Source organism: Pinus tabuliformis, chromosome 9 (genome assembly GCF_031772625.1).
Source record: "Pinus tabuliformis cultivar Carrire ecotype Pingquan chromosome 9, CPIR1, whole genome shotgun sequence".
In the NCBI taxonomy this organism is placed as follows: Eukaryota; Viridiplantae; Streptophyta; class Pinopsida; order Pinales; family Pinaceae; genus Pinus; species Pinus tabuliformis.
In genome coordinates this window covers 552,629,536-552,650,539 of record NC_142307.1, presented here as the reverse complement: position 1 = coordinate 552,650,539, position 21,004 = coordinate 552,629,536, and the positions used below count along the sequence as shown (strand labels likewise).

Below are 21,004 nucleotides of genomic sequence, written 5' to 3'. Positions count from 1 at the left end.
AAGGACTTGACCTAACTAGGTCTAACCATGATAGTCATTTCATCATACACACAATGAACATGAAATCTACAGGTCATGAACGCATATATGAACATAGAGATATGAAACTTATCTAAGAATTATCAAGAAGGTCTAGTGCCCTCTCAGAATAACTGAAATAACATCTATTAGGTCATGCATTCATATACTGACCAAAACATGATAAGATTCATAACTTGAATCTGTCATAAAACCATGCTTATAACCAACATATAACGAGAATAATAAAAATGATAGAACAACCATTAAAGCCACATAATAACAAGTATGTTTACTCATAAAATACAAGAGGAATTTATCTCTTATTAACATATGCAAAAGCCAACCAAGTCAGGAACTTCCACATACCACTTGACCATAGATTAGGATGAACCAAATATTTCTTTCATCCAATCACCCTTGTGCCATATTCCAAGCATGAATGTGGGATCTCATGGGATAAACCAATCCATAAACAACCAAGAGAATCTAGAGGTTAAACCACCTCCACCCTCACCATACCGTGATCTCACCTAAACTAGTCCTGAGATCACAAAACCAAACTGAGCTTGGATGCCTCAATATTCCTTTAGCATCCCTTCAACATCCCTTGAGAAATTTTCCTGTCTCCACCTACTTATTGAGGGCTTTTGGAGAAAATCATCTCCACCTCCAACCCTTGGTATTTTCCTGAGACCACATCAACCAGATCCAAAACTTCTAGCAATCCAAATCTCAACCAAGAATGAATCCCATCACACCATGGCTATCTGGAAATGGAAAGACAAGGCTGAAACCATTGTATAACCAGGGAAAACCCATGCTAATGATATAAAAGGAACCAAATACACACATGCATTTACCATTCATGCCAAAACTAGTTAGGAAATCATACATGCAACCTGTGATCTACAAGTATTCTCGTTGAAGCCGCTTGATCCAACTTTTCCTTTCTTGATCCTTGCTTTCCTTTTCTTTCCTTATCCTTCCTTTGCTTTCCTTTTCCTTCCTTTGCTTGTTTTCTTGCCTTCTCCTCTTGTTGCCCTTCTCCTCTGAGATCAATTCCAAAGTTGAACTGACAAAAGGCTAACCAAAGTTGTGAACGGATTCTCTGATGCCTTTTTTATTATTGATGCCTCTAATTTATTCAATTTTCCTTATTCTCCTTCAATTTCCTCCTCACATGCAATCTATGACCTTTCACCTCCCTTTTCTCCTAATTTCCTTTATTTTCATAAATACAATTCCAATAATGCCTTTTGCCTTTTCAAACGTTAGCCAATGCCTTTGTCAATTTCCCGTATCCATAATAAACAACAAGTGATGCCTACTAGGATGCTTTACTTAACACTAAGCTTGGAATACATGATCTGTAAACTATCGTGGATATCCCATTGGACAGTTCATCACAACAGATCTGATAATATTATATTAAAAATCTGAGATTCTACACTATTACAATTTTATTTAATTTCTAGATCTGTAAAATTAATTGTAATTAGTGCATGCATGTAAAAGTAAATCAAGCAGAAAAGTAGAGAACAACAAAATAATATCACACACACATAATACACAAGATATTCTCTCTGGGAAACCCTTTCAGGAGAAAACCCAGCTAGAAGGTGAGGTCGCTTCGCTCTCTTTCTCTGTCTGGAAATGTGGTTGCAGATACAAAGAAGTAGTGTATGTGGCCCGTGGGCTGATATAGTGCACAAATCCTCTCTATGTGCTCTACTTCCTATCTCTCCTAGTTATCTTTGGTCAACTGTGAAACATATACTCTCAAAAGAATCGAATGTCTCTTCCTCCAAGTGACCCGGTTATAACACAGCCTGATAGCCTACTAGTGGTTAAGTTTGACTACATCAACTCTTAACTAGAGTTACAAAATAGACTCTTCTATTGTCTTTTACATCAAAAACACGTGGATAGCCCCGTTTCTATGAATAATGGGGGTTGATGCAACATCCTCCTGAACTATAGGTGTGAAAATAGGAAGGTCAACTTCTAAGTGGCATAACTTTTGCATACAAACTTTGATTGACGTGATTCTTGCGTCGTTGGAAAGATTTATGTGTGTATAATAACACGAAAAGATGCAGCACTAAAGCGACAAATTTTTACCCCCAAAAAACCTTGTTTGATGCCTCAAAATGCTCTCGGAAGGTTTCAAACCTCGTTTTGCCAAACTGGGTCCCGCTAGTTAAAACGGCCCTATGAGCTAATTCCTCCACTTTTTCCCACTCCAAATGCATCGAGATGGATGACAAACAATATAATGATCCAATTCGGATCAATACGTGTCCCATGATCTTGGTTTTATTTTGCCTTTATTAACTTTATTACATGATATTTTAACCCGAAGATGTTACACTTATAATATATATTTTGAAATTTGTTTGCATTATGTTGATGTTAAAGTATTTTTGAGCTATCTCATTTTTTAAATCAATATAAATTCAATTTAGTTGGTATCATTTCTTTAATTAATGTTTTCAATCATTTTTCATTATATTATCGTTGAAATCAATATATTCTATTTTTTTATTATATCATTATTAAAATCATATAAACACTTCTAAATTATTGGTAACTATATATCACTATTAAAATCAATACATCTTATTATTTTATTGTTATTGAAATTAATGCAACTAATTTCTCTCTAAATCATTTTTCATTATAACTTTTATCCTCTTTATATTAAACTATTATTCCAATAATATGTTTATTCCCAATATACTTCATGTCATTTTACATCTGGAAAATTTTGAAAACCGAATAATGTGATATGACAATGTGTATAAAATGATTTAGAAACAATATATTAAATTAATGAAAAAAATAATAATAATTTATAATTAAAAAAATGAAAAAAAAAATTACAAATAAAAATAATAATTATAGATAATAGCAAAGATTTCCATAAACTTGATTCTTTTCGTTATGCTAAATTCATTAAAGTGGTCTTACATATTTATATGATGCATAATAAACAATTCATATTAATTAATAAACATAGAATAATTCATATTAATTTTAATTCATGTTAATTAGGTTTTTGTTTATTTCTATATCCAATAAATATAAATAGTGTATCTTGCTTGAGACAAGGTTTTGCCTCTGATTGGGAAGCTTATCCTTGGGCTAAGAAAACGTCCCAAGTGTTTCTATATATGTTCTTTGAAAATCCCACAGAAATAAATCCATAAAAGTTTAAAATAGTTTAAATTATATTATTATGTTATTTGATTTAGAATGTGTCCATATAATTAAATATGCAAAATATTATAGGTTTTAACTAGTTATAGTTATATTAAAAATAGATGATACATGATATACTTCTTGATGACATGCTTTGGATCTATGCAAAGATATTTGGGTGAACATTAGTGTATAATATCATTAAATATTACCTTCTATTGTGATGGTAAGTTTTCTCCATATTTTTCTTGCATGTGATATACATTCAAAGAGGATACACACTAGAAAATATATAATCATGTCTATTGATTTTATGTGGGTATTTATCTCCAATATAGAGGTTTTATTATTATTAATATTAATATAATTGTTAGGTTTTTTTTATCTTTGTTATAGAATATTAAAGGAGGGTTTTGGTCTTTTTAAAGTTTTAGAAATAGATATTTTTTTAATAACTTTTTTATTTTTTTAATAAACATTGTAATGTGTATTTTTTATTGGTTTTAATTTTTACATTGTGCATTTTAGTGGTTTATTTCAGAAATGAAGTAATTATAGTTACATATATATTTAAACTTTATATAATTTAAAAATATATAATTTAAATTGAGATTGATGTTTCTTAATTTAATATTTTATAATTTTTTTAATTGTTAAATATTTATTATGAAAGATGTAAGAAATTATATATTTCTTTCCTATTATGTTATAGAAAATACTCTCAACTTAAGTAAATATAATTAAAAATATATTAATACAAAAAATCACACTAATAAAAAGTTCTTATTCTAATACCATTTTCATTTTATTTTTTTCCAATTATAAATTATGTACGAACTATTTAATAATAGTAAATTTGATTAACTTCAATAAATAAAACAAGTGCAATATGCAGCATTGCTGGTTAGTACCTGCCTCTTATGCAAAAAATAATCAATAGAAATTATTGAATACTTGAACACATTTATAAATTTAATAATAAAACACATTTGAATACAAGGGAAGTAGTTAATGGACTAGATAACTTTGGAGCAAAATAGAGATAGGTACATAGATAATTTTGGATGAAATATTAGCCCCAACATCATTGTTTGTTACAAAAGTTAAGAGTTTATTGAAATGTGCTTGTGCACATTTTATTCCATCTTTAGCTTATGAGGCCAAATAAGGAGGAGAAATTACAATGTCTAGTATCTTTATATTAAATAATGTATATATACGATATAAATAAAATAAATAAATTTTTAAAAAGCTAATTATTGTAATAAACTATTTATTTAACTTTAAATTTATATTCATCATAATTCAATGGAAAATAAATAATCTATGGTATAATTTCTATGTCGAAAAAATCAAATTAATATGAAGTATCTTTATTGCCTTAGTTGTGTGGCAAAGAATTCATATGTAGTATATTAAAATAAAAAGATTAGTTACACAAGCTTAAGTGTGAGTACAAAAGATTCCTTAAAATTATATATATATATATTTTTTTTATTGTGAAAATCTTATTTTATAGGTAGGGTTTATTGAGGAAAACGATTGAACCAAGTCCATTCAATAATAAAAATCAACAACGGAAAAATTGAAGAAAATTGCTAAGGAAAAAAATCAATGGTATTGTTGTTTTTATTTTTTAAATCAACCAATTTCCATGGCTAGTAAAACCTTGAAAAGTAATGACAATTTTTTTTGGAAAATAAAATATTGATTATGGAAAAATCCATAAATTTGGAAAAAAAATAATTAATTTATAAGCACACTTGGAGATTAGAGGTTTTTTTCTTTTCATTTTTTTAAACAATTTTTAATTCTAGAAATTTGGTTTTAAACCACATATTAGTCATCCACCAATCAAAAATTAGAAATTCAAAATTTCAAATTTCAAAAAATAATTTTCAATTTCTAAAAAATAAGTTTCATATTTAATTTTTCGAGAACTTTAATAACGTTTATTACCATTTTCAATTATTTTTTCAATTATAAATTATATACCAACTATTTACCAATAATAAATTTGACTAACTTTCATAGATAAAATTCATTGTGCCCAAACATAATATTTACTCATATTCATGAATTCCCTTTTTAACCATACCAACTATTTACCAATAGTAAATTTGATTTTCATAGATAAAATTCATTATGCCCAATCATATTATTTACTCATATTCATGAATTCTATATTTGACTATATTATAATATAAATAAGTAGGGCCATCATAGATTGTACTAACATCTATAGATAAAATTCATTATGCTTGATCATATTATTTAGGCATATCCATGAATTCCATCTTTGACAATAGTATAGTAATTGTATAGTAATTCTATCTTTGACCATAGTATAGTATAAATAAGTAGGGCCACCATGGATTTTACTTTCCACAAATAAAAAATGTTTTTATCACGAATCATTCATTCAATTGGAGGTTGGTTGTAACCATAGTAATATTGAGATTCCTCACTCCACCATTCCATGACCATTTCTTAGTTTCATACTATTAGCTCATTACACAACAACCCTTCAACCCCTCGTTTCTATAGCAAACAACTTTTGGAAGTTTTGGTATGGACTTGTACTCTAACGATATAAGACATTCCTTATGAGTGACAAGATTCCATTATGTACGTCCTACATGTCTTTTTGCAATGTACAAAGGTTACAGTGAATCTCTATGGAGGTACCATCTCCTTGAGGTGAAATGGGTGACCCTCCACACTTGTTAAAAGGCTTGTTTTATATATATATATATATATATATTATAGAACTACTATGAAGGGGTAAAAGAACTACTATGAAGGGGTAAAAGAATAGTATTATGAAGGGTAAGGGAATAGTATTATGATTTATGTTATAGTTATAAATTTTTATATAATTTTAAATTTTAGAAGAATATTTTTTATTTATTATAATAATGTTTAAGGAGCAAGTTTTTTTTTAATTTTAAATTTTGTTAAGTTATAAATTCCTAATATCTAATTTATAAATTATTAAGTATATTTTTGATATTATAATGATCGCTATTACATTTAATCTTAAACTTTTTCTACATTACTCCAACAAATTACCAATTCATCCTGAACCTTAAAAATAATCCTCACATTTTCGTGAAAGCTATTGAGCTTTACGAAGGGTAACATGATGATCCGTATGAAAGCTATTGAGAAAGGTCACATTATATTTTAATAAGAATAAATTTTTCCACTAACCTCCAAGTAAAATTACGCTCCTTCAAATCTGCAACCGCATGCAGAAGCAACTTGCGTATCTTGTTATTAAGTATTTCATTATCCATATAGAATTCTATATATATTTAGGAATTAGTGGTTGATTATTCCTATCAAATAAGTATATATTTAGGTATTAGTTACATGATTAGTTGCTTGTTAATATAGAATCTTCATGTAATTCAAATGGATAAAATAAATGCGTTGATTCCCATAAACCTTTAAACAAATTAGCGGTGTACATGGTAAGTAAAAAGTTGCATTTGACCTTAATCTTTTTTCAGAATTATATGATATCTTTTTATTGACCAAATTATATGACGTGATATGACGAGCCTCGTATGTTTCACGGCGGAACTAAAGAAATATATACACAAAGTCGACGTGGTGAAGCACGCGTGTTGATAAAATAACAGAATAGCGTGGCTGACAAGATATATAATAACCGTACGAGTAAACCCAAAATTTACTGTAATATTAGATGCTTCAAGATTATAAAAGCACCACAAATTTTTAATGAAGGCTCTTTTAGTCTATATATTATTTCCGGGATGCTTTTTTAACCGCTTTGGTCATTTTCAAATTGAGAAAAAGAAAAAGGAAAAGGTTAAAAGCAACAAATGAGTGGTCAACATGAGAGAGGAGATTTCAAAGGGTAATTTAAAAATGTCTCATCAGTGGTTGAGAATGTTTGGTTTCTTTTACCATAGTTGTAAAGGTAATATTGACTTGGTGTTTTTCTCTTTTAAGGAGAGAAATTTTAGTTTAAATTTATTAAATATAACAAAATAATAACATAAATGTGATATCAATATCATTAGAAGAGAAATAATGGCTTTAATTTTGAAAAATTATTCAAATTTGATAAGTCTTATTCTTCTTTTGAATTTGAGGTATGTGAGAGTATGTGAATTTGATAAAATCATATCATAAATTTGACACTTCAAAATTTAGAAAGAGAAATAATGGTCCTTGTTTTGATAAAGCCAAACATTCATAGTCAATATAATCTCTATCAACAACTTATTTCTAAGTTAAATGGAATGAAATTTAAAAAAAGAAAAAAGAAAAAGAAAAGCTAATCTATTCAAAGACACGATATGTATAGAAACTGTAAACAAGTCATGTTTAGCTTTGGACAAATAAAATTTATAATTGTAAATTATCAACATCATGTTACAAAAATGAATATAAAATCTTCATTATATAATCTCCAAAAATAACATACAACACACCCCTTAATAAGGGAAAAGGAAAAATATTCAATTCAAAGACACAACACACACAACCAAGTAGCCATGCCACCCCTTAATAAGGGAAAAGGAAAAATATTCAATTCAAAGACACAACACACACAACCAAGTAGCCATGCCAAAAATTGGCTAAGTTATAATTGTTAAAAAAGAAGTTACAAAAAATAAATGTAAAACTCTCATTACACAATTTCCATAAATGACATACCCCTTGTTTGACTACTTTTTCTAAATTTCTCTGGAATTTCAATCCTTCTCAGGATCATCGTGAGGAATGTGAAAAAAGCATACCCCTTGGATGAATAAAAAGAAATTTGAAAGAAAGGGGAAAGAGAAATATAATAAATTCAAACACACAATAATAATAATGATGATGATGTAATTTTAAGGTAGGATGAGTCACACACCAAATTGGTGTATGAGACTACCTTGTTTGTGGGATAAATGACCTACCTCCATGTAATGATTTGACTTCTAAAGTCTACAGTTGTGTACATACTCTAGACCTCACTCTAGATTTGAACTTGTGACCTTTTACGAAGAAGCACATGTTCTTAACATGTTATATATGTAGAAATTATAAAGAAGTGTGTACACACTCTAGACCTCACTCTAGATTTGAACTTGTGACCTTTTACGAAGAAGCACATGTTCTTAACATGTTATATATGTAGAAATTATAAAGAAGTGTGTACACACTCTAGACCTCACTCTAGATTTGAACTTGTGACCTTTTACGAAGAAGCACATGTTCTTAACATGTTATATATGTAGAAATTATAAAGAAGTTACACTAATTATAAAATGTTGATACAGGGTTACAAAAAAAGAATGTAAAACCCTCATAATTACATAATATTCATCAACATCATACCCCTTGGTTGAATGGAAAGAAATTTGAAAAAGAAATGGGAAAATTGAAAACCAAACTATTCACAAGCACACACATACATTATACAATAACCAGATTAAAAATTACAAGAGCTGAGTAAATTTTTTAATTATAAAATGTTGACACGGGGTTACAAAAATGAGTCTAAAACTATCATTACACCATCTTCATTAACAGCAAACCTCCTAGTTGAATGGAGTAAAGAAAAGGGATTCTTACCACCCAAATTGGTAGCATGGACAAGGTCATGAACAAGGTGGTAAGGGGTAAGAACATAAGAGATAATGCCCATTTTCACCTCAACATGATCTCTTCTCACTTTATTCCAAGACCAACAAGGTTATCCCAACTTGCACACACTTCACCAAAAATCTAGAGACCCATTCCTATGTATGGTGAAGGTTAAGAGTTAATTAAACAAAATGCTAGGTTTGGTATATGAATGAGAAACACATAAAATACAAACCAACTTGTGAAAGCTCACTCGGATTTTGTAATGAATGGTTAACATTGATGCTCAAGAGTGAGGGAAGGGTACATACATCAAGTGAAATTATTTGCCTTTGGTTGCCACTTGATTTTGTAAACTAGATTGTACTAGATTTATATTGTCTTACATTTCGAAACCTGCAAAATTGGAAAAAGATGCAAAAATTTCAAATTTGGAGTGTCTTTCAAGCAACTCAAAAGTGTGGAAACACGCTGGCATGATGGATCTTTGGGTGCTAGAGATTGAACATTGAAATAATAGTGAAAATATAGTCCAACAATAGTGAAAATGCAAGTAAATAGTAAGATACAATAATCTAATCCATCTTTTTATGAAACAGGGGGGCAATACGCCTATGGTCAAAGTTGGAAAACACCCTAAACAAGATGAAACTTTTTACAACACTTAGGGTAGCTTAAACCACTTCCAAATGTTAATAATATGCACTCAAAACACTTAGAAATGAAATTAAGGCTTACGAGGGTTAGAGATAGCCCTTTTAAGAAAGCCTTAAGATTAGGATCTTACCAGTTCTTGTGAAATTATTGCAATAATAAAGTTCCACAATTGTAAGGACACCTTCAAATCCTCAAAATGATGTTATATAAACCTTCAAAGAAAAAAATAAGAGGTCGACCTTGAACTTAGGTCATTAGATAAGCAAAAATGACACAAATACTAAGAAAAATGTCTAGCTAAAAAATGTAATTCGTGGTTTTATTCTAGATGATAAATAAATGATTTTCAACCATTTATTTGTTAATTTGAAAATTAAATTTTTCTTTTTTCTATTTTTAAGTTTATAGAAAAATAAAATATAAGAAATCTAGATTTTTGAAATAAGTGATTGGTTATCATATTATGGTTTAAGTGCCTTATCTCCATTAGGCAACTGGTTCAAGATGAATGACCCTCTTAAATTTGGTTACCTAATGCTTGTGAATTAGGGAAAGAGGCTAGAGCCCTGTATGTTAAATTAGTCCCTTGTTTAATCAAGACAAGTTCTGCAACCAAATCCCTATAGGAAAGGGTCCCACTAGGGGAAAGAATTCAACCACAAGATCAACTATGGAATGAAATAAAATCAAAACTCTTGTTAAGGAACCCTTGAGGGTATTGCCTACTTCATACCAACAAAGGATAAGTGAGAGAGAAAATCTTGGACATCTCATTCTAAGCGACAAAGTTCCCCTCAATGGATCGATTTATGTGGCCTTGTAGTAGTTTTGAATCATCACAATAATGCCTTAGAAAAAATATTGTAGAACAACCAAGAAAGACATACTTTAATAATTGACAACAAATCTTCATGAAAATATGGCATCATGGCATAATGATCTGAACAATTCACAATGATTTGAGAGGATAGTGAGATCTCAATTTATAAATGAGGCTTTCAACATCTCTCCCCTTTTCTCTCCTTAGCGAATGGCTAAGAAAATTCAAGAAATATTAAGCCGTCATCCATAGAATACTTCAACCCCAATCCATTGCATAAAAAATCTTCCAAAGGGGGCGACACCTCTAAATAAACTCAAATAAAACAACAAATATTGTTTATTAACCTTTAGAATATTCCTAAAATTAAGGCCCATGCCAATACCATAAGTTGAGGCACTTCAATTAAGCATGGGAATGACTTTCCAAGTTTAAAAATCGTTCGTAAAATCCCCAATAAACAAAGTGATGTCAAAGGGTTTGAACTAACATTTCCATTGAAATTGGCTTGAAGTGGCTTGATTTTTTTTTATAGATTCCTCAGGAGGCCCAATGCCTCCCTTTCTTGCTCAATTTTCTCTTGGAATTGACCTTTTGACTCCCAACGACTATCGTAAAGGTGGGTGGCTTCATATTTTTAGTTGCTTCTTGTATACTTAAAAATAAATTACGGTTTTCTTTCTTTTATTTCATGACTAACCTTGGTTCTTGAGTCTTCAAACATCATGGGTCTCTTTCATGTTTTCACCTCCAAATCACTTTAAGTACTTTCCACACCATAAATTTTACTCTTGTGACTATCATAAGTGAATTCAACTCTCCGTTGGAGAAGAAATGAGGCTTGAAATGACACTTTGAAATAGGCCTTTTTGATGCTTTCACTTGGATATGCCTTGGATTTCCATGGAGAGTGCAATGGACATCTTTTATTACATTGGGAAATGTGTTAGGTGCCTTGAGGAGTGGAAATGCATCATGAATTGCGAGACTTCAACGTAAAAATAATGATGTAAAATAATCAAAGGCCAAAGGTGTGAATACATAAGATAACATGGTTCATGTTAGGAAGAAAATAGGTCTACTAAACATGGGTGTTTTGACCCTTACATAGTGCGATCAAATTTAGATAGCAATAACATAAGTGAGTAACTAAGGGCTCCCTTAAATCATGTGTCCATTAGATCCATCCCAAGAATGCCTATATACCTACCCAACATATAAATGTTGGACATGGTAGGGAGTTACTCTCACCAAGGGATAGTTGGCCATAAAGGAAATAAAACCAACCATTTGAGAATGGGGACTAAAAGAATTGGGCATGATCAATCCACAAGGAGGATCTAGGATACCTCATTGCCAACACTTGTACACTTCATCTCGCATGGCCTTTACAAGGAACTAAATTGCACATATTTGGGGTTAAAACGGTGTTTTCTTTGGCAAAAAATTGTAATGTATGATGAAAATAATCTTGGGTATAACAAGGACAAAGAAAAACCAATCAATTGAAAAACATGACATATATATGCATAAATTGTAAAGTAGCGATGCCCAAATTGATTTTGGCTAAGTAAATGTTATGATTATAGAGAATCAACATGAGGTTGCCAAAAATTAATAAAAAAACCCCATTGCACGATCTTTATCAACAACATAACCCTTAATTCAAAGGAAAGAAATTTGAGAAAGAAGGGACAAAAGGGAAAGCCAATTAATTCAAAAGAAAAACAAATATATGTGGAATTGTGAAGTAGGCATGCCCAAAATTGACTTATTGGTTAGTAAAAATGAATATAAAACCCTTATTGCACAATCTCCATAAAAAACAATCCCCTTGGGTGATTCAAGAGACATTTGAAAAATAAAAAAGAAAAAGGGAAAGCCAATCAATTCAAAGTAACAACATATATATGTAGAAACTGCAAAGCAGTCATGAAAGAAATTAACTTTCAATAGTTCAAGACCATAATTTTAAAACATAGGCAGGAAGTTTAAAAAATAAATATTAAACATTCATTAATAATCTCCATCAACAACATACCCCTTGGTTGAATGGAAATCCAGTTGAAAAAAATAAATAGAATAAGGAAATAGAATAAATTCAGGCGAGAATTATAAAGTAGTCATGCTAGAAATTAGTTTTGGATAAGTAAAGTCTATAATTATCAAACATTGGCATAGAGTTATAAAAAATGAATATAAAACTCTCATTTCACAATCTCAATAAACATGATATCTTTTGGTTGAATGAAATAATTTTGAAAGGGAAAAGGGAAAAAGGAAACCCAATCAATTCAAGGCACGACATAGATATGAAAAATTGCAAAGTGGCCATATCAAAAAATAGTTTTAGATAAATAAAATTTATAATTGTAAAATATTAGTAAGATGTTACAAAATTGAATATAAAACCCTCATTACACAATCTTTATAAATCACATACTCCTTTGTTAAACTAAAAAAAAATTGAAAAAGAAAGAGAAAAATATAAAACTAGTCAATAAAAAAACTATAAAGTAGCCATGGTAGAAATTGGCTTTGATAAATGAAATTTATAATTGTAAAATATTAGTATGTGGTTACAAAAATGAATAAAAAATCTTCATTACACAATCTCCATAAACCACATATCCCTGGTTCAGTGACAAGAAATTTATAAAAGAAAGGGGAAATGAGATAGCTAGTTAATTCAAAGGCATGCCATATATATAGAAATTGTAGTCACACCCAAAATATAGTTTTGGATAGATAATTTATAATTGTAAAATATTGACACGGGGTTACAAAAAATTAATATATAACCTTTATTACACAATTTACATAAACAACATACCCCATGTTTGAATGGAAAGAAATTTAAAAAGGATATGAGAAAGGGAAAGCTAATCAAATCAAAGGCAAAACACATATATGTAGAAATTGTAGCAACACGAGAAATTGACTTTTAAGTAAGTAAAATCTGTAAGTGTAAAACATTAACACGGGGTTACAAAAAATGAACATAAAATTTTCATTACAAAATCTCCATAAACAAAACAAAAAACCTCTTGTTGAATCAAATAAAATTTGAAATAAAAGGAAAAATGAAAGTTAATCACTTCAAAGGCATAACATCTATGTGAAAACCACTCCTCCATAAATTTAAAGAGAGATACAAGATGCAGAATGAGAAGCCAAAACAAAAAGAGATTTTATAATAGAAGTAGAGGTTGAGAAAGTGGTTGGAGCTTGGGTTCTAGATATAAGAAACACTAGAACCCGAAAAACAAGATACATGCAGAGTACAAACCTATACTAGCAACTAAAGACTATAATGAGTAAGGTGTTGGTTGAGTTTTTGGAGACCCAACAAGAAATGTTATTGTGCATATACAAAATGTAGACGTAGCCAAAAAAACTTGTCGACAAGGTATCAATATTGGCCCAAAAGCTTGTGCATATAGAGTTTTCTACTTCAAAAGAGGATAATGAAGTCCCTGATACAATCCATGTAGGCTCACCTTCTAGATAAATGATACTTCTTTTCCCTTTTGTTATGGGTAATGATGGTAGCAATGCTGCAATAATAGGAGATATAGCTGCAATAATAATGTTGTTGAGTTTTTGGAGACCCAACCAGAAATGTTATTGTGCATATACAAAATGTAGACGTAGCCAAAAAAACTTGTCGACAAGGTATCAATATTGGCCCAAAAGCTTGTGCATATAGAGTTTTCTACTTCAAAAGAGGATAATGAAGTCCCTGATACAATCCATGTAGGCTCACCTTCTAGATAAATGATACTTCTTTTCCCTTTTGTTATGGGTAATGATGGTAGCAATGCTGCAATAATTGTAGCAATGCTGCTGAAATTGAATATAAAACCCTCATTACACAATCTTTATAAATCACATACTCCTTTGTTAAATTAAAAAAAAATTGAAAAAGAAAGAGAAAAATATAAAACTAGTCAATAAAAAAACTATAAAGTAGCCATGGTAGAAATTGGCTTTGATAAATGAAATTTATAATTGTAAAATATTAGTATGTGGTTACAAAAATGAATAAAAAATCTTCATTACACAATCTCCATAAACCACATATCCCTGGTTCAATGACAAGAAATTTATAAAAGAAAGGGGAAATGAGATAGCTAGTTAATTCAAAGGCATGCCATATATATAGAAATTGTAGTCACACCCAAAATATAGTTTTGGATAGATAATTTATAATTGTAAAATATTGACACGGGGTTACAAAAAATTAATATATAACCTTTATTACACAATTTACATAAACAACATACCCCATGTTTGAATGGAAAGAAATTTAAAAAGGATATGAGAAAGGGAAAGCTAATCAAATCAAAGGCAAAACACATATATGTAGAAATTGTAGCAACACGAGAAATTGACTTTTAAGTAAGTAAAATCTGTAAGTGTAAAACATTAACACGGGGTTACAAAAAATGAACATAAAATTTTCATTACAAAATCTCCATAAACAACAAACCTCTTGTTGAATCAAATACAATTTGAAATAAAAGGAAAAATGAAAGTTAATCACTTCAAAGGCATAACATCTATGTGAAAGCCACTCCTCCATAAATTTAAAGAGAGATACAAGAAGCAGAATGAGAAGCCAAAACAAAAAGAGATTTTATAATAGATGTAGAGGTTGAGAAGGTGGTTGGAGCTTGGGTTCTAAATATAAGAAACACTAGAACCCGAAAAACAAGATACATGCAGAGTACAAACCTATACTAGCAACTAAAGACTATAATGAGTAAGGTGTTGGTTGAGTTTTTGGAGACCCAACAAGAAATGTTATTGTGCATATACAAAATGTAGACGTAGCCAAAAAAACTTGTCGACAAGGTATCAATATTGGCCCAAAAGCTTGTGCATATAGAGTTTTCTACTTCAAAAGAGGATAATGAAGTCCCTGATACAATCCATGTAGGCTCACCTTCTAGATAAATGATACTTCTTTTCCCTTTTGTTATGGGTAATGATGGTAGCAATGCTGCAATAATAGGAGATATACTTTCTAAGCTTTCTAGAAAATATTCAAAATCTTTAAGACTTTATTATCTCTCGGGTTTTGTTATCAAGTTCAAACAATTTATGTGGAGAAAAGTTTCTAGAAAATATTCAAACTCTTTAAGACTTTATTATCTCTGGGGTTTTGTTATTAAGTTCAAACAATTTATGTAGAGAAAAGTTATGATGCAATGTTATTGGTTTGATTCCCCAATAAGAGACTAGTAGTAACAATTCTATGTTGTTGTGATGCAAAGTAATACAAAAGCTACCCAACTTACAAAAGAAAATTCAAAAGGACAACTTATATGTAGAAATTATAAAGTAACCATACTAGAAACAACTTTTATGTAGAAATTATAAAGTAGCCGTACTAGAAATTGGCTTTATATAATTAAAATTACTAATTGTAAAACATCAACATGGCATTATAAAAAATGAATATAGAACTCTCATTATAGAATCTAGATAAAGTACACTCATTGGTTTACTAAAAAGATATTTGGAAAAAAGAAAAAGAAAAAGAAAAACCAACCAATTAAAAAACACAATACATATTTAGAAATCGTACGTAAAGTAATTACACAAGAAATTGATTTTAACTCAATAAAATTTATAATTGTAAAATTTCAACACCAAAGTAAAAATAAATTAATATAAAATTATGGCTATAAATAAGTAAAAATCAAACGATTCGCATACATCTTCTAGACATATGTATCTCTCACATTTTGTACATTTTTTCAAGAAGGAAAATGAACAATGTTGTTTTTACTTATATTGCCAAAATTTACTTTCCACAATAAAGATGGTATAATTAGCCATATTTACCATATTTTATAAATTTTATATAAATATACAATTATTTAAAAATGCAAGAAGAAATATATTTATATTGTTGGCCTGCAATGAAAAATTCAAAGTTAAATCAGATTTATGATAGAGTTTAAGTTTATAATAATAATAATAATAATATTACTCTTTTTTTATTAAAATTAATTTTACGTATTTATTATTCTTTCTTATTAATTTTGTTATAATTTTTAATAAAATTTAAGATTAATATTTTGTATATATATTTTTAAATTTTATTAATTTAATTTAATTTAATTTTAAAATATCTTATTCTCTAAACCAGCAAAAGTAAGATATTTCAAATAAAAATACTCCACCATATGGGTTCAAAATATCATAAAAGTAATTAAATTTCATAAATAAATAAAAAATCTCTTTACTGCCTAAAATAAGCACTATATATATATATATAATCCTTTCTCTAAAGAAAATATACGTACGAAGGACAGGTTGATTACAACCATAATCAAGCAAAAAGTAATTTTCCCCACTAAGCAGGGAAAAAGTATTAATCAACTTATCAATTAATTGTCAAAGGTATAAACCTTTACAGTAAGCCTTGATTTAAAGCGATTTAGACATAGTGTTAAGAATATGATAAAATCATTGGTGGGTATGGGTGGGTGTGGGCAAGTGATATTCTACACTGGGAAAGGGGTAGTAATATCTATCTTTCACATGGACATTTTTTGCGTATGAAAAATCGAATGCTAAGAGGTAGTACTTATCATTCCCCAAAAATAAAATTGTCTGTGGTTGATTGTGTTGTCGGTGTCTCTACAATGCCCCCTCAAACCACTAAAGACTAACTGCAAGAAGCTATGTGCCCATAGTCCACAATGTTGGAGAGTTATCTTGTTTTAATAATAAACAATATCCACTGGCACAACCCCACACACTAAACAATATCTCCAGACACTAAAGGGAAGTTTGATCTAATGAATCATAGTTCATGACTTTATCTTCTTCCAGTATACTAAATGGATTGTCTCACTCATTATTCTCAAATCCCACTTAACCACGCAATTGGAAACCCCTATTTGTCTGCCAATCTCCACTGCCAGTGGTTTCCTAGGTTTAAAAGTAAATTGCATGACATGGCCTTAGAAATGGAAAGTTGGAGCCCACCTGATACACAATCTAGAGCCCATGGATCTCTATGTGGAAACCCTGCATTGAAGTGACCAAAAGGGGTCCCAAATTTGCAATCATGTTATCAAAAGACCTTAATGTGGACCTAAGCACTGCAAACATTTCTACAATATCTTTATTGAAAAACTACATTTGAAGTGACTTTGGGAGGGGACCCCATGGAAGTGCAATTAGGTTTGTCATATTTATCATTAATTTCTGTAGAAAAATGTCCGTGATGTTTGACTACTTATCGTCCTCTGGTTTAAGTATCGTGATTAGGATGTTGAACTTATTTGAGGGTAACATGGTATTGTCTTGTTAGTTGGTTTGAAGATTTTTAATATATTCTCGAGAGTGTAAGTTTGGATTTGATTTTTATTAAGAAAGTTTATTAAAATTTTAAATTCAAGAACCTTAATCTTAATTTAAATAGAATTGGATGTTTATATTATAATACATTTTGAAAGGAGAGAATTTATATAAAACGAAAGGTAAATAAAAAAATCGAAGATATCAGTAACTGTCTTGGTTTCGGATTAAAAAATAGGAATATTAAAAAAATACACTTAGAACCATCTATGTAAATAAATATACTTGAATCCATAAATAAATAAATATAAATAAACAAGCGTGCATACATACATTCATCATGTATCATCATCACATATGTCATACATGCATCATCATCTATCTTTATCGGATATCGCATCCTTTCAGATGACACATCATCACATCCCCTTAAATGACACAATTCCCCGCGAAATAACGAAAAATAAAATTAGTTATACCCTTTGTTCTCGATTTGTTCTGCTGTGCTGGGCTCTGTGTCTTCTCGAATTCTGTTTGCTTGGCGTTAGGAATTGTCTCAACAATGGGCGAGGTGAGTTCAGTGTCTGTGTGTTTTGCTTTGAGTCTGATGAATTTGGCTTGTTGCGCATTGAGATCTGCATTCTGTTTTGGTTAGCTCAATGGTTTCAGAAATGTTGAGGATATTTTGGGCAACCAATGTTGGTCTATGCAGGAAGGAAAGGCCGAAGAGAAGAAGGAGAAGAAGGAAGAAAAGAAGGGCGGTGGTGATAAGAAGGAAGATGGGCCTCTCACAGTTGTGATGAAGGTGGATATGCATTGTGAAGGCTGTGCTAGGAAGGTCAAAAAATGTGTCAAAGACATGCCAGGTTTATATACACATTGAATATTTGTTGGTTTGCATGATTTCTGTGTATTGGGTGTATATACATAGAGTATCTGCTGGTTTTGGGGATATTTCTATAGGGGATATATATATACATTAATGAACTGTTGGTTTTTAGGAATTTTGTGTTGAGCTTCAAGTGGGTGGTTGTCTAATTCTGGTGTTGTTGCAGGTGTGGAGGATGTCAAAGCTGATGTAGCCGGTAACAAGCTGACTGTGATTGGGAAGGCGGATCCTAAGACCGTGGTTGAAAGAGTGCAGAAGAAAAGCAATAAGAAGGTTGAGCTTATTTCTCCTCTGCCCAAAAAGGACGAGGGGGAGAAGAAGAAACCAGAGGAGAAAGAGAATAAACCAGAGGAGAAAAAGAAGGATAAGGAGGTATACTTTTCAGCATATATCATTTGTATGTTGTGATTTAGGATTTATCGTGTGATGTATTGTTGGTTTAGATCTGGTCCTTGAAGCTGTGCCAATGGACGAAATTCTGAAAATAACCCACTCTGTTTGTGCAGCCAGCTGTGGTAACTACTGTGCTCAGGGTTCATTTGCACTGTGATGGGTGTGCCCAATCTGTGAAGAAAACTATTCTCAAAATGAAAGGTATTGTGTTCAATTCCTTGTTCAATGTTGTTATTGTTGTGCTATTCTGGTTCAATGTCATGTAGATCAAGGGCCAAGGCTGATGCTGAGTTCTGGGATTGAAGGTTTTTGGAATAGCGGTGTTAATCATATGGATTAAACCCATAACTTTTTCCAATGTTTGAGTGAAATAGTATTTGAATAGTTCATGGAAAGAATATGTAAGCGTGTTATCTACAGAGTATTATCCAGTGCCTGTATATTTTAATATGGTGGAAGATAGTTTTGAGGTTATCAGTGCTGCTAAACATAATAATGTTCTAAGAAATTGTTAGTGTTATGTGTTCACAGACAGCCCTTAGTTGATTTAAGTGTAATTTAAGTGTGGCTTGATTTCTTGGATTAGATAACTGACTGGATTACTTGTCTGTGATCCACAGGAGTACAATCTGTGGAACCTGATCTGAAGAATCACACAGTGACTGTGAAGGGGACTATGGATCCCAATAAGCTGGTGGAATATCTCCACAGAAAGACCAGGAAACATGTGGAGATTGTTCCACCAAAGAAGGATGGAGACAAGAAAGAGGGAGACAAGAAAGAAGGGGACAAGAAGGAGGGGGGCAAGAAAGAAGGGGGAGAGAAAAAAGAAGGTGGTGGTGATAAGAAGGATGGTGGAGAGAGCAAAAAGGGAGGGGATAATGAGAAGAAGGGTGGTGAGGAATCCAAAAGTGATGCTGAAGACAAGAAGGATGAAAGCAAGAAAAATGAAGCCCCTATTCCCAGATATGTCATTGAGCATGTTCATCCTCCTCAGCTTTTCAGTGATGAAAACCCAAATGCTTGTTCTATAATGTAACTCTCTTGGAGTACTATTCATAGATGTGTTTTGGGCAGACCTGAATCCTTGGGGAACTGAAAGGTTGTGATTTGAGGACATGAAGGTCCTATGAAGCCCACCAAAATCAAATCAAATAAGCTGATAAGGAAGAATTACTAGCATGAATCTAGGCTAGGAGAGGTATTACAACACTAGGTACTTAGCAGCAACTTCAATGGTGGTTGTTTTTCTTCTTTTAGTGTACTAGTTTGAATTTTGAAGAGAAGAGATGGGTTTCAAGGAGGATATATGCTTAATTGATCAGATCAGCTGCAATTTTGTTTCGTGGAATAGTAGCACAGCATATTTTCATAGCAATACATGTATTATCTGTACGGTCGAATATCTATTCCGTTCAGGAGGAATGGATGATCGAAACTATGCTGTAAATAAATAAATACATATTTGCAACCTCTTCTTTTGTATCTGTAATTTTGGTTCTGGTTTGTTATCTGCAAATTTTGGTTTTGCTTTTGAGGTTGTATGTTTTAGTTGTCTTAAAGCCTCAAGTTTATTGCTGTAGTTTACTGCAATTATTCTGTAATATAAAATTTTAAATTCTGTCGACAATGATGGTCCTCGTGATCATGCTAATGTGATGGTTTATCAATAGATATGATTAGGGGAATATATAGAATTTATGGCCTAAGAACCTTCAATATTCCAACAGTCTTTTTATACACAATGGCTTCTTCTCAAACTATGAAATGAGGTAACAACAACAATATTTGGAATGAGGTAACAACAACAATAATGTCAGTTGGGACTGGCCTAGTGATAGATTGCACCCTATAATTGTTTACCAGATTGTCCCAAAGTGACTGTATCATGAGTTTTTATCTGGCTTATTGAATAACTAAATAGATGATTTCTGGTAATGTCTTTCCAGATTGTCTCAAATAACTAAATAGATGATTTCTGGTAATGTCTTTCCAGACAGTCTCAAAGACAAAGGGACTGTAACATGAGTTGTATCAACTCATGAGTTTTGTCCGACTTATCCGACTGTATCATGAGTCATCCGACTAATCCGACT

General features: G+C 30.9%; 1 protein-coding gene across 1 annotated transcript; it reads left to right on the top strand.

The window, feature by feature from the left end:
- Positions 1-18,040: 18,040 nt before the first annotated feature.
- On the top strand, positions 18,041-20,381 carry LOC149149701 (Heavy metal transport/detoxification superfamily protein). The gene is made up of 5 exons (XM_089438857.1): positions 18,041-18,197; positions 18,339-18,492; positions 18,682-18,887; positions 19,022-19,109; positions 19,529-20,381. Exons 1-5 carry the CDS (start codon positions 18,189-18,191, stop codon positions 19,945-19,947), a joined length of 876 nt encoding a protein of 291 aa, XP_089294983.1. The 5' UTR covers positions 18,041-18,188; the 3' UTR covers positions 19,948-20,381.
- The last annotated feature ends 623 nt before the right edge of the window (positions 20,382-21,004 follow it).